The following is a 20,816-nucleotide window of genomic DNA, read 5'->3' as shown; positions in this document are numbered from 1 at the left end:
AGACCCTATCTAGAGACCTGATTTCAGTTATAGTATTCAATGGGAATTTTGCCACTAAAGCCTGGTCTACACTAGGCGTTTAAATCGGTTTTAGGAGCGTAAAACCGATTTAACGCCAAAACCATCCACACTAGGAGGCACCTTATATCGATTTTAATGGTTCTTTAAACCGGTTTCTGTACTCCTCCCTAACGAGAGGAGTAACGCTAGTATCGGTATTAACATATCGGATTAGGGTTAGTGTGGACGCTGATCGACGGTATTGGCCTCCGGGAGCTATCCCACAGTGCACCAGTGACCGCTCTGGACCGCAATCTGAACTCGGATGCAGTGGTCAGGTAAACAGGAAAAGCCCCGCGAACTTTTGAATATTTCCTGTTTGCCCAGCGTGGAGCTCCGATCAGCACGGGTGGCGATGCAGTCCGAAATCAAAATAAAAAAAGAGCTCCCGCATGGACCATGCGGATGTGATCGCTGTAAGGGCAGGCAAATCCGTTCTATCAGCGCTCCGTTACAGAAGATGAAATTCAGAATCCTTTTTTAAAAATCTCCAGACAGACGCCATAGCAGGGACTCAGCGCACTGCAGCGTGACAAGCGTAACGGAAAGCCAAAGAATCAAATGGATGCGCATGGACTGGAGGACTGAAGCTATCCCACAGTTCCTGCAGCCTCCGAAAATTATTTGCATTCTTGGCTGAGCTCCAAATGCTTCTAGGGTCAAACACAGTGTCCGCGGGTCAGGGCATAGCTTGGCAATCTACTCACCCACCCCCCACCCACCCCCAGAAGCGAAAGGTAAAACAATCCTCTGACTCTTTTACATGTCACCCTATCTTTACTGAATGCTGCAGATAGACGCGATAGTGCAGCACTCAACACCAACATCCTTGCTCCCCCCCCCCGCCATGGGCGGCTGATGGTACAATACGATGGAAATCCCTCCTCATCATCAGCATAAGCTGATCGTACAAAAAGATGGAAATCCATCCTCATCATCAGCCTCAGCTGATGGTACAAAAGGACTGGTAACCGTCCTCGTCATCAGCCTATTGGCCCTAATTTTTTCTGGTGGATGGATGGTGCAATATGGCTGATAACCATCCTCATCATAGCAACAGGGGGCTGAGCTCCATCAGCCCCCACCCTTCATGTGTAAAGAAAAGATTCAGTTGCCCCTGGACTAGCAGTGGGATGCTGGGCTTCTCTCCTACACACTGCTTAATGTCCTGTCTGGACTATCATAGCAGCTGGAGGCTGCCTTCCACTCATTTCTCACTAACAAGTCAGTGTGTCTTATTCCTGCATTCTTTATTAATTCATCACACAAGTGGGGGGACAATGCTACGGTAGCCAAGAAAGGCTGGGGGAAGAACGGAATCAACAGGTGGGGTTGTTACAGGAGCACCCCCTGTGAATAGCATACAGATAATAATTTCTGCAGGCTCTGACACAGAGCAGCTGTGCTCTCTGGTTCTATGATACGGTGGTTCTCTAGCACACTTGCCTATATTAGGCAGCACTGATTCTATTTTTAGATACCAAAAAGGAGGGATTGACTCAGGGAGTCATTCCCAATTTTTGCTTTTGCGCCCCTGGCTGATCGGCCAGGGGCACTTATGACAGCAGCTAATGGTACAAAACGATGGAAGGTGCAATATGGCTAGTAACCAATCTTGGCTTTTGCGCCCCTGGCTGATTGGCCAGGGGCACTAGCAGCAAATGGTACAAAAGGACTGGTAGCCATGATCATCCTCAGTTCCAATTTATGGAAGGATTTGGATGGTGCAATATGGCTAGTAACCATCTCTGCTGTCATGCAAAAGCAAAAGCATGCTTCTGTGTAGCGCTGCTGAATCGCCTCTGTGAGCGGCATCTAGTACACATACGGTGAGAGTCACAAACGGCAAAACAAGCTCCATGATTGCCATGCTATGGCATCTGCCAGGGCAATCCAGGGGAAAAAGGCGCGAAATGCTTGTCTGCCGTTGCTTTCCCAGACGAAGGAGTGACTGACGACATTTACCCAGAACCACCCGCGACAATGATTTTTGCCCCATCAGGCACTGGGATCTCAACCCGGAAGTTCCAAGGGGCGGGGGAGGCTGCGGGAACTATGGGATAGCTAGGGAATAGCTACCCACAGTGCAACGCTCCAGAAATCGACGCTAGCCACGGACCATGGACGCACACCACCGATTTAATGTGCTTAGTATGGCCGCGCTCCACCCGATTTTATAAATTCTGTTTTACAAAACCGGTTTATGCACATTCGGAATAATCCCGTAGTGTAGACGTACCCTAACTTCAATAGGAGTAAAATCAGGCCCTAAAAAATTGAGTACAAGTCTGCCACCATGGACTAATTCTATTGCATTTTCACCACTGCCTATCTGTAATAGAAATTCTTCTTACCTGAAATCCTTTGATAAAGTTCTGGACAGAGAAATCATGGTACAAAAATATGTTGATTAGAACTTGCAACACTTTCTCACTTAATTTAAAGGGAAACTGAGTTGTCAGAAGTAGCTGCAGGAGACAAAGGGAAAAAAATATTTCCTTGCTAAATGTTACCAGAATAGATTACATTTCAAGGTAAATGTAACTGCTAGTAGCAACAGCCAATTATTATAATGATCCTGCTTGAATATGGAAATAGCAAAGCAGTTAGATCTGCATTTGGTTTAACTCTCAGAATGTGCTAAAATTAAACTATATTAATCGATTAACGCATGTAGTCATCTTCAGCCAAACCACATTTATTTCCACTGCTGTAAAAACATACACACTTTTATTTAAAGCTTATGATTCCACCACATCCTGAACTTTATATTGTCTGATTTTAGTTATGTTCAAACTTGGCATTAATTTTACCTATAATTTTTCAAATTATGAATGATAGAACAAATATTACAGCAGGCATCTGAGACAAAACTATTTTCTGCAAGTATATGCAATAGTTCTGCTGGCACTCTACAAATGCATTCCACTGAAATCACACAAGCAAAGTGTCTATTTGGATAATTCTGCTCATTTTCAAGGGGCTGCAGAATTCACATTAAGCTGCAATATTCAGTGTAAATATAATCATGTGAAGCCATCCCTATTTAGAACTAAGTGAATCTTACTTCAAAGCAGCACTATAATAAGGGGAGTGAATGAAAACCATAAAGTTGTGTGTGCATGAATGTTAATACAAATGAGAAGTGAAGATATGTACTGAACAATTTCTGAATGGTCTCCAACACTGTGTGAAGAGGAAACTCTCAACATATGTAAGTGAGCGTAAAGACATGGGTATACAGAGAGAATATTCAGAACATATGGCTCTCAGGAACAGATCCCACTTTAAAAGCTTCACGCTAGTCTACTTTTAAAGCATAAGATGCTATGACTACATACGCCATACTTGTACACATCTATTCCCCCCCCCCCCATTTATCTAGAAATGGAATTACCTTGTCAATTACTGTAGCCAGGTGCTCCTTGCAGGAAAGAGACTGGAAAAGCTCTATACACAGCAGAGAAGAAACAGAGTGAGGAAGTAACCTGTGGATGATCATTGGAGACGTGGCAATTCCAAAAATGAGTACAAGAGGGAATTCATGTATGTGCTGACTAGACCACAAAGTGGGGAAGGAAAAAGAAAACATAATAGTTATGCGGGTTTCCCCAGCACCACAACCACAAAGCAACACAGTATATTCCCAATACAGCACTACTCTCAAAGGACTTGGCAGCACAAAGGAACAACGTAAATGGACTACTACAATTGGAACAAGATGAGTTTTGATCTGGGAAGAAAATGAGAAGGATAGAACGGAAATTATAAGCACCCAAGAAAAAAAAAAATCAAAACTGTATCCTGAGGACCCAATCTTCAGGAAGATGCTTGTAAAACATCTGCTTTTAGTGTTACAGTACAGGAAAGGTTCCCCTTTGCTAGTTTTACCTAGCTGAAAAATTCCAAAAATATAGTCTTTTAAACATGCCTTGAAATTATTTTCATTTCTAAGGAACGACTTTAATAAATAGTGTTGAAAGGCTCACATGGATAAAAATAATTAAATGGTAAATGAAATTATTATTTACTCTTTGAATTGCAGTAGGACCTCAGAGCCACAATCACAGATCAAGGCCTGATTGTTTTTTGTAATTATACGGTGTCTAGCACACAAACAAACAAAAACCCCAAGACTTTAAAAAGTATTGTAGTTTGCTTAAAAAAAAATAAAAAAAATAAAGCAAGACATTTAGAATTAAACGTACACGAAACCCAACTTTCTGAAAGTATGACAATGCAGTTAGATCATTCAAACAATTGTAACTTTCCACCCACATTAACATCCTGAGATAAACCAGAAACATTATTCATCTGAATTCCGAACTGCCGTATCAGATCTGACCAAAGTCCCTATGTTCACCAATCCTATCTCTGATAGCAACCAACAACAAATGCTTCAGAAGAAGGGGATAAAGTGATCCATAACTGACACTTACACAAATTAGAAAGACACGGTGGATGAGGTAATATCTTTTATTGGACCAACCTCTGTTGGAGAGAGACAAACTTTCAAGCTACACAGAGCTATTCCTCAGGTCTCGGAAAGATACTCCACGTGAAGAAGAGCTCTGTGTAGCTCAAAAGCTTCTCTCTCTCACCAACAGAAGTTCATCTAATAAAAGATATTACCTCACCCACCTTGTCTCTCTAATATCCTGGGACCAACACAGCTACAACAACACTGCATATTTACACAAATTAGCATTCCTATGAGAGAAGTTAATTCTGTCTGTCTCCTAGAGAGTTTTGTGTTTGGTTTAGTATATGTCTTAAAGAGTCTATATTCCTTCTGTGGGTGAAATCCTCTCTCCCTTGACTTCATCTTGTTTTTATCCTAGCACATCTGTGATTAATAAATACAATATATGACCACCACCACCACCACCACCACATACACACACCTCTTTTTAAAATCTAACTAGACTCTTTGCCTCAATAACATATTGTGGCAGTGAGTTCCCCAGTTAATTATTGGTGGTGTAATTCATGTAACTTTAGCAGTTTTAAATGTACTGCTTTTTAATTTCACTGTTTATCAAGTTGTTCATGTGTTACGAGGAAAGGAAAATTGGAATGCCCAAATAGCTCTTTCTATACATACACATGCAATAAGTTTTAGACCTACTATACACTCACTTACTTGTTCCTTCTCTAAAACAAACAATCCTAAACTTCTAAATTTCTCTTTGTTTTGGAGTTTTTCCATTTCTCTTATCATTTTTGCCCTCTCTGGATCTTTTCTATTTCTAGTTCATTTTTTCTGACATGTGATGACCAGAACTGAGCACTGCTTTATACAGAGGTATAGCCTCTTCCCTTTTCTAGTTTCATGTTATCCAAAACAGTGTTATACAATTTAACACTGCCCCTTAAAGTTCACTAATATATTAAATAATACTAGTCCCATTACAGATCTTTGTGGCACCCCACTACTAACTTTCTGATTCAGTTTTATATCCTCTCCATGCTCTTGTAAAGGGATACTGCGTGTCCTAGGATTTTACCATCAAGAAGGGATATGTTGTCACTCCAGAGTTAGCTTGGGTGATCAACAATGAGGTCTGAGAACCCTGTTTAGCCTAGCCTGGATCTCAGCAGCTGTACTGAGAAGCTGTACCCGAGTTACTGTGTCGTTACTGCTGCTGCACCCCCTCAACCACCAGTGTCGCTAGGACTTCTGGGGGCATATCCAAAGATTCTTTGTGCTGCATTTAGCTGAGTCACTCTACAATTCTCTTCCAGTGAATTATGGAGAACCGCTCTGTCCTTCTGGGCATATGGGGAGAAACACTGGAGAACCATCAGCACTTGAGTGATTTGGCCTGCATTCTCGTGGCACAGTGGGCAGGTTACCACCCCAAGCAAAAGTGACACCTGAGCTCCAGCCTTTAATTTTATGGCAACAACTAGAAAAAGTGGAAGGGAGTAAAAGGGCACCAGTCCAAAACCTCAGGGCACATTACCTGCTGATAATTATGAAATCCTGAAGTACTTTCGTTGTGAAACTTTCCATGTCCTTGAAGATAACCACAATTGGAGGAGATTGCCAGTGCCTGGAAGAGGAAGTTCTTTTTTTGCTTGGAGTTTCAGAACCTGTTTTCTTTAAAGCCATTGTCCATATATTATAAAACAGAAGTTGGGAAAATACAAAGCAAGTCTCTTGTCTCCCATGTTATAACACTCTATTACCACATGGACAACTTAACCAAAATAAACAAAATTAGCTGTGTTTAAGGAACACATGGTACTTCTCTAACTGTGTACATTACCACTGTTCCTCTCCTGTGACCTAAACGAAACAGTTATAACAGAGAATAGGTAAGAAAACTATTCTTCAACAAGGGCCAATCCAGCCCTTTCCTCTGCAGAGCCCTCTGGTGTGGTTCCACTGGGCAAAGGGAGGGACAATTTGGGGTGGGCACACAGATTTGCACCACTTCTTCTGAAGATCACAGTGGCAAGTCAGGCATGCCTGGGAACTGAAAAGGGATGAAGCATCCTCAGTTGCACAGATACGCTATTACTCTGCTTCAGGGGGTGTGCTAATACCATAAAGGCTATTCTAAATTAGGTTAAAGCAGAATCTGCATAATGACTTCCCAGCACTGGGAGTAGGGAGGAGGATTCTTTTTCCTCCTGTCCCTCAGTAGATCTCTCTTCTATCTCAGCTGAGATACTCAAGCTACTTGGGCTGGTTGCTGAACATGGATATTTAGGTCCCAATTTAGCAGGGACTTAAGCACATGCTAAAGTCCATTTCTATTCAACAAAGCACATAAATCCCACTGAAATCAATGTAAATACAAAGTGATAAGGAAAATTATTCTATGCTTTTTTGTCCAATTACCCAGTAGGAAACCAGAGGAGACCCTCAGAGTCTCAATAAATTTTGGTAAAATATTTGTGTTCCTAATTTTTAGTTTTTCAATGGTGAGAAAATATAAAACATTTGGAAGGTTTTGCTATTAACAACTGCCTGTGTAGTGCAGGCTTCAGATAGCTTCCGTAAAAGGCCAACTTAACACTGATCATCTGTCCTTTATACTTTGTTTTTCAAAACAAATACTTCAACGATCTTGTCTGGAGAGAACAACATTTGGTAGGAAGTCAGATTTGAGCATAAAACAACCATTTTTTTTTGGAATTATGAAAACACTTTCAAAAGTGACCTTTCAAAAAGATAGACATTAATATTTAATTAGAAACTGAATTCATACTCATGAAAGAATACTTTTAGGTTCTGATGGACTCAGAGTCAGGTATCACCTAGTACTAAATGAAAGACTAGCTTTGCTAGTGTTTTGACTATTAGATATAAGACTGAGTCATGCAATTAAAATTTTATGAGACTTAAAAGCCAGATATTTTGTAAAATGGCAGTATGAAAGCCTACCTTTGTTACACTCTCGTACCATTTGGAAAGAGAAGCCATTGAGCAGCGTATCTTTTTCTGGGAAATGTTAACACATTCCTCCTCTTCAGATGAGTCCAAATCTACACAGCAGTCCATTAGCTGTCCCATCAGTTTCTGAAGCAGATGTTTTATGCCTTTACAACATACAGACACACAATGAAGAGATTCTCACCTAATTACCTAGAATTCTAACCCTGCACACACCTATTTCTGCCCCTCCCCATCCTGTTTTTGTCTTTTCTTCCCCTTCCCCAAGCTCACCCTTTCTGCAGAGCATTATTTTCAACTTCCCCAGGCAGCTCCCAAACCTCCATAGATCAGGACTCCTGTGTATAACAATAGTTAACACTACTAGCTTTGTCTGGTGGGGGAAGGAGGAGGAAATCAAAGGGTCAGACACTGATCCTGCCTCTCCCCCAGGCTTGAACAATGCACTGTTTGTGCACTACTAGATTAACCTAAAGTTAGACTAAAAGGCTAAACAAGAGATCTGAGTATATTTCTTGGAGTGATTTTAGTCTTTTGAGTTTACAAAAAGTATATATTTGGAAGAAAATGTTATTACAGATATTCCTGATTACAGTAAAATAAGTTGCTATATTGTACACATTGAAGCTCATATATATAAAGCTTTAAAGAATATAGATGATGTTAGGTTTTTCATACAATATAAATACCTATCCATGAGGCCTGTTCTTGGCATTAAAAAAAAAAAAGGTAGTATTTTTCTGAAAATGTGTAAAACTTTAAAAAAAAAAAAAAAAAACAACCACCCAGGTGTGATTCTCCTCACTATGAAAATATCTCAGAGACATGAAGCTGGTGGCTGAAAGAGAGGAGACTAGGGTTTGCAGAGGGAGATTTCAGTTTTAATCGAATATTTGTTGTGACAGATTCAGTATCTTTGGGGACCACTTACTAAAATTTATGAATGGTTTATATGTTTGTGCTCTAGTCTACTCTATGGAAGAGGGTTACCACAGCTCCTCCAGAAACTAAAAACTGTGTATTGGGGAAGGTGATTAAGGTGAGTCACTGTAACTAAACAACTCTAGACAGGTACAACCCTTGGGGAGGTTTGCATATACTAGTTCAAACTGGGTGTTCCAGAGACTCAAACTAAGAAGTGGCTTTAGGTATAAAAAACTGAGCTTGAACTGACACAGGTTCTTTCAATTCAACAAACAGACCCTGCTGAAAGGTTGGAAAGCTTTTGGCTTACTAGGGTCCTATAAGACTGGTGGGTGACTCCTGATCTGTTTAGTGTGTGTTTAAATCTGTTTACTGGGACTCTCTCTCACACAAAAAGCTTTTGCCCTAAGAATAAATGTACTTGCTTAGAAAGAGCTGTTTGGATTACTGGTAAATCACACCTGTCATGGCACTTGGAGAGAAAGATAAGCCCAGGAGCTGGCCTTAAGGCAGACTGTCTTGCTGCGGATGTCACACTGTATCGAATGTGGCCATGCAGCTGTAAAACCCCCGGTTAAAAAAGGGAATTTGACAGAGGTCCCTTCCCAGAGACAAGTGATAGCTGGAGGCTTGACACCTGATTGGACACCCCTAGAGTGGACCAGGGAGGGAAGAATAGAGGGGCAGTTACCCTGAAACCATGACAATTGTTACATCTGCTTCTTCCAGAGGCTTACAATAAGAAATGGTTGGACCAAATATAAAATTCTAAAAAAATCTTAAAATATGCAACAGCTTTATTTCAAATTGAACAGGATGACAAAGATAGAATAGTTTCCCACATGAAGTGGTGGAATCCTCAGTTTTAAACAAAACTGGACATAACTAGAAAATGTATTGCAGAGAACAATCCTGCATTGTCAGGAGATTGGACTAGATGGCCTAAAAGGTCTTTTCCATCCATAATTTTTATTATTCAAAAATATAAAAAAGAATTTATGGTTAATGGCATTCACCATTTGAACAGGTTGTTAAAGCTATTACATTATATACCTGGGCATTCTTTGGCTTGCAGTGAGATTACATAAGGAGTAACATTATCCTGAAGAACCTCTGAGAGACTTTTAAATGTCACCTCATGATCTGTAACGTTTACACCTAGAAGGAAGAAAAATCAATACTGGATTATCCCCGTTTATTATCAGAATCACTGAATGAGAAGATATCCCAAATAGACTAGAAAGAGAATAGTGAAAAAATGACAGGTCACCTATAAGTTAAGAAAATTTGTATTCAGAATTCCATATTAGTGATGGCTGATTAAAATCAATAGTATCACAGATTACTTTTGCTGTCTCTAGAGACAGCAACAGAAATATCCCTCAAGCTCCTTCCAGGAGGAAGGTAGGTAACGGGCACCTGAGACCTGAATATTTCTCTCTTTTTTTTTTTTTTAAAAACAGCTGTTTGATCCCTCTTGATGTAATTTGCATTGGAGTCCACTTAACAAGCTGTCGAGAATACTCTCTTTAGCAAGAATGAGGAAAAGCCAGTTCTTTTGTTATTTAGAATTTTGAAGGGATGGAGAAAGACAACAAAAGAGTCTTATACTACCACTATACCAGATCTCAGAACTAAAGCAGGTTTTATCATCTCTCTCCCCACCACAACCTCCAAAGAGTCTAAAGATTAGTGATGTACACATTAGATTTTTAAGGGGAAACTGAAACAGAGCTGCTTAGTTATTTCTTTTATCCCCACTTCCAAGGAGGAAGGACTGGAACTTGGAAGATCTGAGTTCAATTACCAACTCTGCCATAGGCTCCCTGGATTTGTGTACAATGGGAACATTTTCTAACCAACTGTAAAACTATTTCAGCTAAACCAAATTAAAAACAAACAAAACAAACAAAAACAAATAGAACCATAGCACAGACCTAATTTTAAGGGGATCCTGAGAGTGGGAAAAGTCCTAGAACCCAAGCTCCAGCCCGAGAGTCTACCCTGCAATTTTACAGCCCCACAGCCCCAGCCCCAGCTAGCTGACACAGGCCAACCGAAGGTGTTTTCTTGACATGCAGACATAGAATCAGAGAAAATTAGGGTTGGAAGAGACCTCAGGAGGGCATCTAAAGGTAATAAAGGTAATAATTGGAGATATACCAATCTCCTACAACTGGAAGGGACCTTGAAAGGTCATTGAGTCCAGCCCCCTGCCTTCACTAGCAGGACCAATTTTTGCCCCAGATCCCTAAGTGGCCCCCTCAAGGATTGAACTCACAACCTTGGGTTTAAGCAGGCCAATGCTCAAACCACTGAGCTATCCTTCCCCCCAACCCCCTGCTCAAAGCAGGACCAACACCAACTAAATAATCCCAGCCAGGGCTTTGTCAATCCGGGCTTTAAAAAAAATCTACCCTAAGGGCAATATCCTGGCCCCACTGAAGCCAATGGCACACTCCCATTGATTTCTGTGAATAAAATCCTTGCCCAAATCTCTCTTCTTCCCCCTCACTTCCTCATTTGTCAAAAAGAGAGACAATATATACAATTTTATCTAATGTTAAAAAGCGACTTGAGACTAAGACCACCCCTTTTAAATATAATGATCCCCATGAAGGCTAATGGTAATAGGCCTGTAACAGGGTCAGCACCTGCCTCTCATGCATGCCTCCATTTCTCTGGCCAATAGTGCCTGCAAACACAATTCTTTTCATGGGGGGTTGGGAGGGCACCCACATCTCGTGGATGGCCCCCTTTCTCTTGGTTAGGTGTGAGCCTGCTTTTTGTTTTTTTTGTTCTTTCAATGGGGTAACACCCTCCTCTCGCAAGCACTCCCCGCTCTCCTCCCCGTGGTTCTCTTGGCTGGTCTTCGTCAGCTCAGCCCTCCGCCCGAGTCGCACACGCTGTCCCCCCCTTCCAGGGTATACAGTCCCAAGTCCTTATCCCAGCTCTGATATGGGGTTGTAGCTCTTAGGCTTCTTCCCAGAAACACTGCCTTCTTCAGACACCTTGCCAGGGCCGCAGCCCTTCCTGGGTTCAGTCTTTAACCAGACCAGCAGGGCCCATCTTGGTACCCTCGCCTGGTCTGGGCAGGTCCTGGTCTCAGTCCTCTGGGCTCAGCCTGCCCGCACTGACCTTTTCATGGTCCTGCTGCTCTTCTATCCAGCCAGCCAGGCATCCAGTCTTTGGCAATCTTCCCTGGGCTCAGTTCTGCCTCCACAGTGAGCTATCCAGGGACTTGCTGCTCAGCCAGCCAAGCACCTAGTTCTCCCTCTTCAAGCTCCAGGAAGGAACTGAAGGCTCCTCTGCTGCTTGCCTTTTATCTGGCTCGTCTGGCCCCTTACTGGTCGCTCCAGCAGCCCTTCTGATTGGCCGCTCTTCTACAGCCAGTCTAGGCTGCCTGGAGGACTTCTCGCTGCTCTATTCTGGGACAGGGTGATGCAGGGCTGCGAGGCCTCCAGACCTAGTCCAGCCTGCCACAGGGTCTCATAAATATGGACTGCTGTTGGTAATGTAACTCCCTGGGTATTGCATTAGCTTATATGTTTTGAGAGTGCCCCAGTATCAAGAATTTATCTTGAGGTGGGTCAAAGGACCAGTTTGATATTGGATGCTAAGTTGAAGCCCTCCCCCTTAAATTTCATCCATGGATATATTCCTGATACCTGGAGGTTACCTGGTAACAAAGCAGCAAGGTCCCAAAGGTCAACACTGGTAACTAAAAAAAATTAATCCTGAAAAAATGGAAAAAAGTCAATCCCCACCAGCTCAGTGATATGGCTGACTTTGCATCTGACTCTCATTCTGCAGAAGGGGAATGTCCAAAAAATTCAAAGCTGACTTTTTAAGAGGTTTATGATTACTGTAGCTTTTTAAGAGAGATATGTTGCTTCCCCTCCTATCCCTGCTCTTCAATCTAACCTCTTTACTTACTTTGAGTATTATGATGAATCTGGTGTTTTGGTATATTTATTGTATTTGGAAAAATAAAACTATAAATAAAAAAAGGACAATACTTGCCTCTCTCAAAGGAGGATTGGGAGAATAAATTCATAAATATACATGAGGCGCTCATATCCCATGGTAATGGATGCCATATTAAAAAACCAAGATAACCAGACAAACCACACAGCACGTTGGTGGTAGAAATGGGAATAGAGGCCAAATGTTCTGATGTCCATTCCCTCCTATTGCCTAAGGCAAAACCTATGGTGGAGATGCTCTCACACTGTGCATTCATACATATGGGAAAAACAAGAGGAGAACTAAAACCGATACAGCTTTCCTCTGATTCTTGTCTGTTAATGTTTCTGAAGTTCAGGCTGCTTGCTCCAATAGCTGGAAGGCTCTAAATCAATTTCCTTTGATCTTTAATCTCATCTAGAGATTTGACAGGTGTACCACAAAGTGTCTTAAAATGCAAAAAGGTTACCTAGGACAAGAGCTGCAGTAGGAATTTCACTGGATTTCATCCGACACATCCATTCTGTCTTCTTTGTTTGGAATTCAGAGTGAGATTGTCTCAGAAAACGTATTAGGTTATCAAATAATTGTTTATTCAGTTCTTCTTGTATTTTCTAGAAAACAAACGCACACACACAGCTTTTATTATACACAGGCGGGGAGACACTGGAGTCCCCCTTTTCCTGCTTCCCTCTTGTCACTTTACTGGTTGTTAAAAGCCTCAAAGCAAATTATCCAGGTCCAATTCTAAATTAATATTCTGTTTTTCTGCCAATTATGACCAGAGTGTATAATTTATTAGGTGGCAGAAACAGAAGTGTTGCTTTCTGTTTTCCCTTGATGCTTTGATCAAGTATCCCAATAATTCAGGGACACTGCATCTTTGTTTAAGTATGTTGCTGCATGACAGGTTGAACAATAATCTTAAAAATGATTGAGGCACAGAGGAGAAAAAATGTCTTTAGCTATGAAAAAGCAAGTGACCTCTTGATGTACAAAACAGTGCAATTATTTTCTGGCAGGATGGCCATGCCTACTCCTCTGATTCCTATTGTCTTACAGAAGACCTATAAGCATTTTCTGTGTGAATTCTACAGTTACACAGGACAGTCAACATTCAACGGGAAAAAAATAATTAAAAGCAATCAATAAAGACAGATATACTTTTGCAGTATTTTTCTATTTCTTTTGATTATCAAATGTGTTTATTTGTGGTTCTCTACCTCAAGCCCAAAATATTCCTTCTGCTGGAATAGACAGGAAAGTTGTAGTTCTGTTTAGGAATATCAGAAAATGTAATGGACAGATGGTTTCATCTCCACCAACCAAAACCTAATCACATACTTCTTACAACAAAAATCACTTATGGGGTTGGCTTTTGGGGCTGTGACCAGCCAGCTGCTGTCTCTTCTGAGCCTTAGGTATCTTAACACTTTATTTGCTTTTTTGACCACTACTGCACATTGAGTACATGGTTGCATTGAATTGTTCTACCAAGACCCTTGAGCTGAGTGAATAATTTATTTTTTGATTCAGTGGTCAAACAAAAAATCCACCTCCCACCACCCAAACTTGCTTTGTTTCAAAGCAAAACCTGAATTTTTTAATTGTCTCAAATGATAATTTTTTTTATTCTGGTTGAATGAAACATTTCAATCATCATCTCAAAATGAAATGTTGAAATGGTTTGTTTAGAAAAATGTCAAAAAAAATCAGTCTGACTTTTTCAAAAATTTTCCCCAAAACTATTTGCAGAAGTCGATCTGCATATTAATAATATTAACAATAATTAATAATAATGAGGTGCATGGAAGCAAGCCCTGATTTAAACATATCTTTGGTAAACACAGCCAGAAAAGTATAAAACCCCACTACCTATCACTACTTTTATGTTTTCAGTCAGTTATATTAAGTTCAGCACAGGCTGCAAGTTCTTCTTTAAATGCGGGGGGAGAGAAACAGGTGAAGAGGGAAGGCTAGTAGGCAGAATATCTTCTGGGATTGCTTTCCCTCAAAAAAATCCCACCATAATAAAAATCTCTCTTTATCTGCTCCATCTTGCAATGTTAAACTTATTAAAATGTTTTGGGCTCCTAATTATAGGCTACTTAATTTCATAAGGCTTCAAATAACCAAGAGGTTGAGGAAACATTTTATTTTTCCTTAAACAGTCTGCTTCATTTGAGGTGGTTATCATTATAGGACTTCTCACTGGTATATAAAAGACACTTGACATCAGACTAAGCGCTCAGCCATATTAGCACGTGTCCTTCTTCCATTCACCAGCGTGCATTCTAATCCACAATGGACCTTGAGATGCCCTATACCCCACAAAACTGAGATTTAGAGCAGCCTAAACTTCACTGTGGGTTAAAAAACACACAACTGGATTAGAAGCAGACAGTGGCAATACACCAGGATACAGCAAAGAGGACCATCAGTAAGGTAAGGAGGGGAAGCTTATGCATAAGAATTGGTATGTGTGTCATGGTTAGAAACAGTGTACCAGTGGTGTTTTTTATATGTTTCTCACGGAGATTTCAGTCTCACTCCACATTTCTGGCTCTCTTCCTGCCTCAGACCATTCATCTTTTCTGCAGGTAAAGGAAATCACTCAGAAAAATAAGAACAAAACAAAACACCAGAATGGATTTAAAATGTAAAATGTATAGTTAGTATTAAGTAGCAGGACCCACCTCTGTTTCAGAATTGATCTGCTTCCATAACAACTGACAAGTAGCAAATCGAAGATCGCTATCCTCTGAATCATTTTTACCTTGACTAAAATAGTCAGCTGGAAAAATACAAATAAAAAGCAATCAATGGTGTTTGTAAAAACAAAACTTTTTTTCATAAGAAAACTAGACAATGGCTGAAAAGGAAATCTATCCTCATTCATAACAAGCCATTATTTATCTACTAACTTCATGTATCTCTATCAGGTAGGCAGAACAAGTGAGGGAAGTATGCAGAAGCTGTTGCCAGAAGGAGTTGGTGAATGAGCTGACTTTCACCACTGGTCCCAGACTGAGACAAAAAGATAAAATAAATATATACAAACATACATACCTAGCTCTTATATAGCACTTTTTATCCACAAATCTCAAAGCAGTTTACAATGATGGTCAGTATCATTATCACCATCTCTAAAATGCAGGAACAGAGACAGAGGTGACTTGCCCACAACCAGCCAGCAGGCCAGAGGCAGAGCCTGGACTAGAACCCAGATCTCCTGAATCCTTGTCCAATGCTCTTTCCACTAAGCCAGGGATTCTCAAGCATATTCTTTCTGAGGCCCCCCTCTCAATGTGCTATATAAAAATTCCATGGCCCACCTGTGCCACAACTATTGTTTTTCTGCATATAAAAGCCCGGGCCAGAGTTAGGGGGTAGCAAGCAGGGCCATTGCCCAGGGCTCCAAGCTACACGGGGCCCCGCGAAGCTAAGTCGCTCAGGCTTCGGCTTCAGATCCGGGTGGCAGGGCTTGGAGCCCTGGGTTTCAGCCCCAGGCCGGGGGGCTTTGGCTTTCTGCCCTGGGCCCCAGCAAGTCTAATGCTGGACCTGCTTGGCGTACCCTCTGAAACCTGCTCACAGCCCCCCCATGGGCCTCGAACCCCCGGTTGAGAACCAATGCACGAGACAACCCTGCTTGGCAACCATACACATCCCGCCCTGCAGCTGGATAAACTAGCATTGTCTCCCTTATTATAAATATCCCCCTTCCTAAACTGTCCAACATGTTTCAGTCCATCTCACAGCCCATGCAACCAGCCAGTCATGGGGTCTTCCACACTGCCTTGCAGTAGGTCTCTGGTCCCAACTCCATTATTCCACAGTGGAGATGCCGTTTATACCAGAAGAAACTAAACAACTTGGGCAGGGACCGTCTTTTTTGTTGAGTGTTTGTACAATGTCTAGCTCACAGGGGTCCTAGTCCATGATCAGGGCTCCTAGAATGGCATAATACAAATAACTTTTGCCACTATATCTTATTCCAGTTCCCCAACCACAGAAAGCACATCTGTCGTGGGATCACAGCGTTTACATTTGCCAACATACCTATGTCAGTTGGGGGTGCATGTAATTTTTTCACACTCCTGACATATCCTAGCAAAACTTTTAAGTGCAGACCAGGTCTAAGTTTCTGGTCCCCATCTCCAACCTCTCCTCACTTCCCTGAACTTTAAAGTTAATAAGCACTTCTTAAATATCAGACCCTCTTTGTTAGCAGTGTCCTGACGTCTCTCTGCTGAGACATTCTGCACTCAGCTTCCTAGGTGCTGCTTTGCTTTAGAACCCCTAAACCCTGCCTTCAGCCAAGAAGTAGAGGCAAAGCTGGAAGGAGAAATGGGAAAGTGAATTTGAAAATAAAATAATGTTTAAAATTAAAAAAAAATCTCCAACTACACTCTTACTTCACGTAGGAATCCCCTTGTAAAAACGTGCATGCAGAGCCTGTAACTACCTTTAACTCTCACAAATGCAAGTCCGTCAGCATGACTTGCTGTAGCTTAGAGTTGTGGTCCTCAACCAGGGGTCTGGGGCCCCCTGGGGGGCCGCGAGCACATTTCAGGGGGTCCCCCAAGCAGGACCAGTGTTAGACTCACTGGGGCGAAGGGCAGAAAGCCTAAGCCCTGCTATGCACAGCTGAAGCCCAAGGCCCTGAGCCCCACTACCCAGAGCTGAAGCAGAAGCCTGAGCAACTTAGCTTCACAGGGGCCCCAGGCAAATGCCCTGTTTGCTACCTCGTAACACCAGCCCTGGCTTTTATATGTTCTGGCAGAGGTGGGCCGTGGAGTTCTTATAGCATTTTGAAAGAAAAATGTTGAGAACCCCTGGCTTAGAGGACAGCTAACAGTACCTGGAAGGGTACAATGGCTGACGGTTATATAAACAGTTCAGTTAACCGTCAGGGCAATGCAGGATTGAATACAATGATTAACTTTTCTCTTTGCAATAGCAAAGACATGAAAACAAAAATAAATGTTACAACAGAACTGTAAGTTCCCTTTAATAATCAGGTACTAAGCAATCAGCTGCAGTCTAGTCTCTAGAAATTACTCCTGGGGGGATTCTGCAGGACTGCACGCCCGCAGAAAATGCCCCCCGCCCCGATTTCTTGTGTTTCCCTGCAGAAAATGGCAGGGAAGCAAAGGGAAGAGCACGAGGGCAAGGGGGTGACCATGGATGCAGTTTTTTTGGGGGGGACTGCCCCCCTGCAAACAGAGGCGAGGCATGGGGGGGCATATGGGGTTACATGCCACTTGTGCCCCCCCCCATTCTACAAGCACAGGGCTGCCCAGCTGAAGGAAGCTGTCTTTCCATGGCTCCAGTCCTGCACCCCTTCTGTGTTCTGGAAGCCTTCCTGTTTTCTATTCCGTGCAGCAGCGAGTGCCCGCGTTGGGGCTGGGGGAAATGAGGGAAGGGGGGGGAGGAGACAGTGGGGAAGGAAAGGGGTGGAATAGAGCAGGGGGAGGGAATGTGGGAGTGAGGGGGATGGAGAAGACAGGGGAATCATGGGAGCCCACATGCAGCATCCCCTCAGCAGCAGCTGGGGCTCCCCTGTTAAGCAGGCCCACTGAACCCTCACCCTGGCAAGCCTGACCCCTCTATACCTGGTCCCCTCCGAAAAGCCCCCACACCCAGAACTTCACCCCACTGATCCCCCCATACATTCACCCCCTCCCCCAAGCCCCAACCACCTTCACCCCAATCCCCTGCAGAATCTCATTGCCCCTGTACCCGGAACCCCACAATGAGCCTCTCTGCATCCAGATCTCTCACTGAGCCACCCACATCCAGATTGCCTCACACAGAAACCACTCCCCACACACCTGGTTCCCCCCATACTAAGCCCCTCCACACTTGGATCTTGCTGGGCTGACCTGCCCACCCACACCTGGAACCCCTGGTGCAGAGGGGCAGGGCTCTGGGGCAGGCCCAGCCCAGCCCTTGCAAGAATAATTTGAGAGATACCTATCTCATAGAACTGGAAGAGACCTCGAAAGGCCATGAAGTCCAGCCCCCTGCCTTCACTAGCAGGACCAAGTACCTATTTTGCCCCAGATCCCTAAGTGGCCCCCTCAAGGATTGAACTCACAACCCTGGGTTTAGCGCCAATGCCCAAACCACTGAGCTATCCCTCCCCCTAGGTGCAGCCTCACTGCCGAGTCTCTGTACCGGGGGAAGTGGGAGCTGCATGGTGATCGCCCACGTCAATGCAGCCAGTGGCCTGTGCTCCCGACTGCCATGCTGGAGCCACATTTATTTATTGACAAATAAAATGTGCAGAATTTAAAAATATCATGCGCATAATTTTAAATTTCTTGGCGCATAATTCCCTTAGGAGTAAGAAATGAATAAGCTGGTGCACCTGTGAATGTATCACTATTGGTGATTAACGGAACCCCCATCCAAGATCTCATTGTTTACCTACACCTGTGGTCTCCAACCTTTTTATGGCCAAGATCAGGATCTACCCCGCCCCTTCCCCAAGGCCCCACCCCATCCCCAAAACCCTGCCCCGGTCACTCCATTCCCCCCCCCTGTCACTTGTTCTCCCCAACCTTCACTGGGCTGGGGCAGGGGATGTGGGCTCTGGGGTGAGCCTGAGGCAGGGGGTTGGGGTGCAGGAGGGGGTAAGGGGTGCAAGCTGTAGGAGAGAGTTTGGGTGCAGGAGGGGGCTCTGGGCTGGGGCAGATTGTTGGGGTGCAGGAGAGGGTATGAGGTGGTGGCTCCAGGAGGGGGCTCAGGAATGGGGGTTGGAGTGCAGTCTCCCGCTGGGCAGCACTTACCTCCAGTGGCTCCTGGGTCGGCGGCGGGTGCAGCTAGGGTAAGGCAGGCTCCCTGCCTACCCCGGCCTCACACCGCTGCCGGAAGGGGCCAACGCGCCCTGTGGCCCCAGGGTGGGGAGGGCGGGGGGGCACGTGGCCCCGTGCACTGCCCCTCTCCGCAAGCACCTCCCTTCCAGCTCTCCTGACCAATGGGAGCTACGGGGGTGGTGCTTGCAGGCAGGAGCAGCGCGGAGGGAGACCTCTGCCCTCCTGCCCCCAGGGCGGCAGTGGCCGCTTCCGGGAGCGGTGTGGAGTCTGCCTTAGCGGCAGCCACACTGCACTGCCGCCAGAGATTGCGATCAACCAGTTGGTGACCACTGACTTTGGTCTTGCATATCTATTTTTTTTTAAAACTAACTAAAAGCAACACAAACCACCACATGTGTGTGATCATACCAAAATTATTATTTTGTCTTTTTTCCCCCCAAGTCTCTAGACAGCAGATGCGAGGTGCAAGTGTGCACAAAGAACTGGTCCTGAGAGGTGTGGAGTACCAGCAATTCTGGCTGAAGTTAATGGGATTTGAAAGTACTCAGCATCTTGCAGGACTCGGCCAAAAACCTGGACATACAAACAAGGGAGCACTGCCTATTTCTTAGGCCTTAATAGACGTCTGTGCATATGCATGGTCTTCTCTTGTACCTATAAATGCATACGTGGAGTCCATTTTCTGAATAGCCAGAAAGAAATGTAAACAAAATCAGTGTCTTGGACTGAGTGACAGACTTACAGGTATTTAGGTGCCTAAAGATTCATCTCAGGACCTACTGGGATTTTCAATCAGATTTTAATAGGATTTTAAGTCCCAATGAGCATTAGATGCATAGGCACTTATGAAAATTCCACCAGGTACTATATCTGCATCTTTAGGTACCTGAAGACCATAAAAAAATATCTAGTCCTGAGTAGATGATGGAAGAGGGGGATGTGCGTGTGCACATATGCCGTGACCAGCCAATATTTTTAACAATGGCCAGAACCACAAGACGCATAACTAAAAGATGGAGAGCTGATTTGTATATTTGACAACTCCTGGATTCTTCTTTTCCTCAGGGTTTAAAAAAAATAGACGACTCCTACTCAATTAAATTGCATCTGTTTAATCTGAGAATGTCATTTCCTCTAGCGATGTGGCAATTAACTAGATATTTCACTTAATCCAGTAGCATGTTAAATCTCCCAAAAAAGATATTTAAAAGATTATTCTAAACATTTGCTATTGTAAACCAGTCAAATTACTTAACATTTGTATTAAATTTCATTGAAATATTCCCAAAGATAGTGATATTGCATATTGGCTGCTCAACTGGAGCAACATCAGTTTTAACAAGATTAATTTAGCAGAATGTTAACACAAACAAAGCTTTCAGTAAAAGAAAAATTCTACTGTGATGTCCCAAGTCTATCCCATGATAACTAAGACAGTGATTGGATTTTATCTAGTAGTGCTCTGTACTGACAGTTAGAAAACCTAGGTTAGACTTCCCGATCTCAAGCTCCTGGGGTTTCAGGCCTGAAAATCATTTTGGATTAATTTTAAAGCAGGTGTTACAGTATATCCCTCTGGTGATAAAAGAGTCCGCAGTGTTTTCCAATGAGATTTAAAATCTGGCTATATCTTTTTCTTT

At 43.2% G+C, this 20,816-nt stretch overlaps 1 protein-coding gene across 7 annotated transcripts in view; it reads right to left on the bottom strand.

Annotated features, from left to right (window-relative positions):
* ORC3 (origin recognition complex subunit 3) overlaps positions 1–20,816 on the bottom strand; it is an 81,602-nt gene that overhangs the window by 48,158 nt on the left and 12,628 nt on the right. For 5 of the 7 annotated variants that reach the window (XM_045009761.1, XM_045009755.1, XM_045009756.1 and 2 more), the window contains exons 3-9: positions 15,052–15,149; positions 12,825–12,969; positions 9,443–9,547; positions 7,457–7,611; positions 6,027–6,163; positions 3,458–3,617; positions 2,415–2,528 (exon numbers count right to left, since the gene is read on the bottom strand). In XM_045009761.1, the coding sequence (XP_044865696.1) occupies positions 2,415–2,528; positions 3,458–3,617; positions 6,027–6,163; positions 7,457–7,611; positions 9,443–9,547; positions 12,825–12,873 (720 nt within the window). In that variant the 5' untranslated portion in view covers positions 12,874–12,969; positions 15,052–15,149. Of the gene's footprint in view, positions 1–2,414; positions 2,529–3,457; positions 3,618–6,026; positions 6,164–7,456; positions 7,612–7,738; positions 7,784–9,442; positions 9,548–12,824; positions 12,970–14,861; positions 14,950–15,051; positions 15,150–20,816 lie in introns of those variants that run through there. The other 2 variants (XM_045009758.1, XM_045009760.1) reach the window with 2 other exon arrangements.

The sequence above is a fragment of the Mauremys mutica genome, chromosome 3, assembly GCF_020497125.1.
Source record: "Mauremys mutica isolate MM-2020 ecotype Southern chromosome 3, ASM2049712v1, whole genome shotgun sequence".
NCBI classification, from domain to species: Eukaryota; Metazoa; Chordata; order Testudines; family Geoemydidae; genus Mauremys; species Mauremys mutica.
Note: the sequence above shows the minus strand (reverse complement) of the source record. Positions and strands in the feature narration are given on the sequence as shown.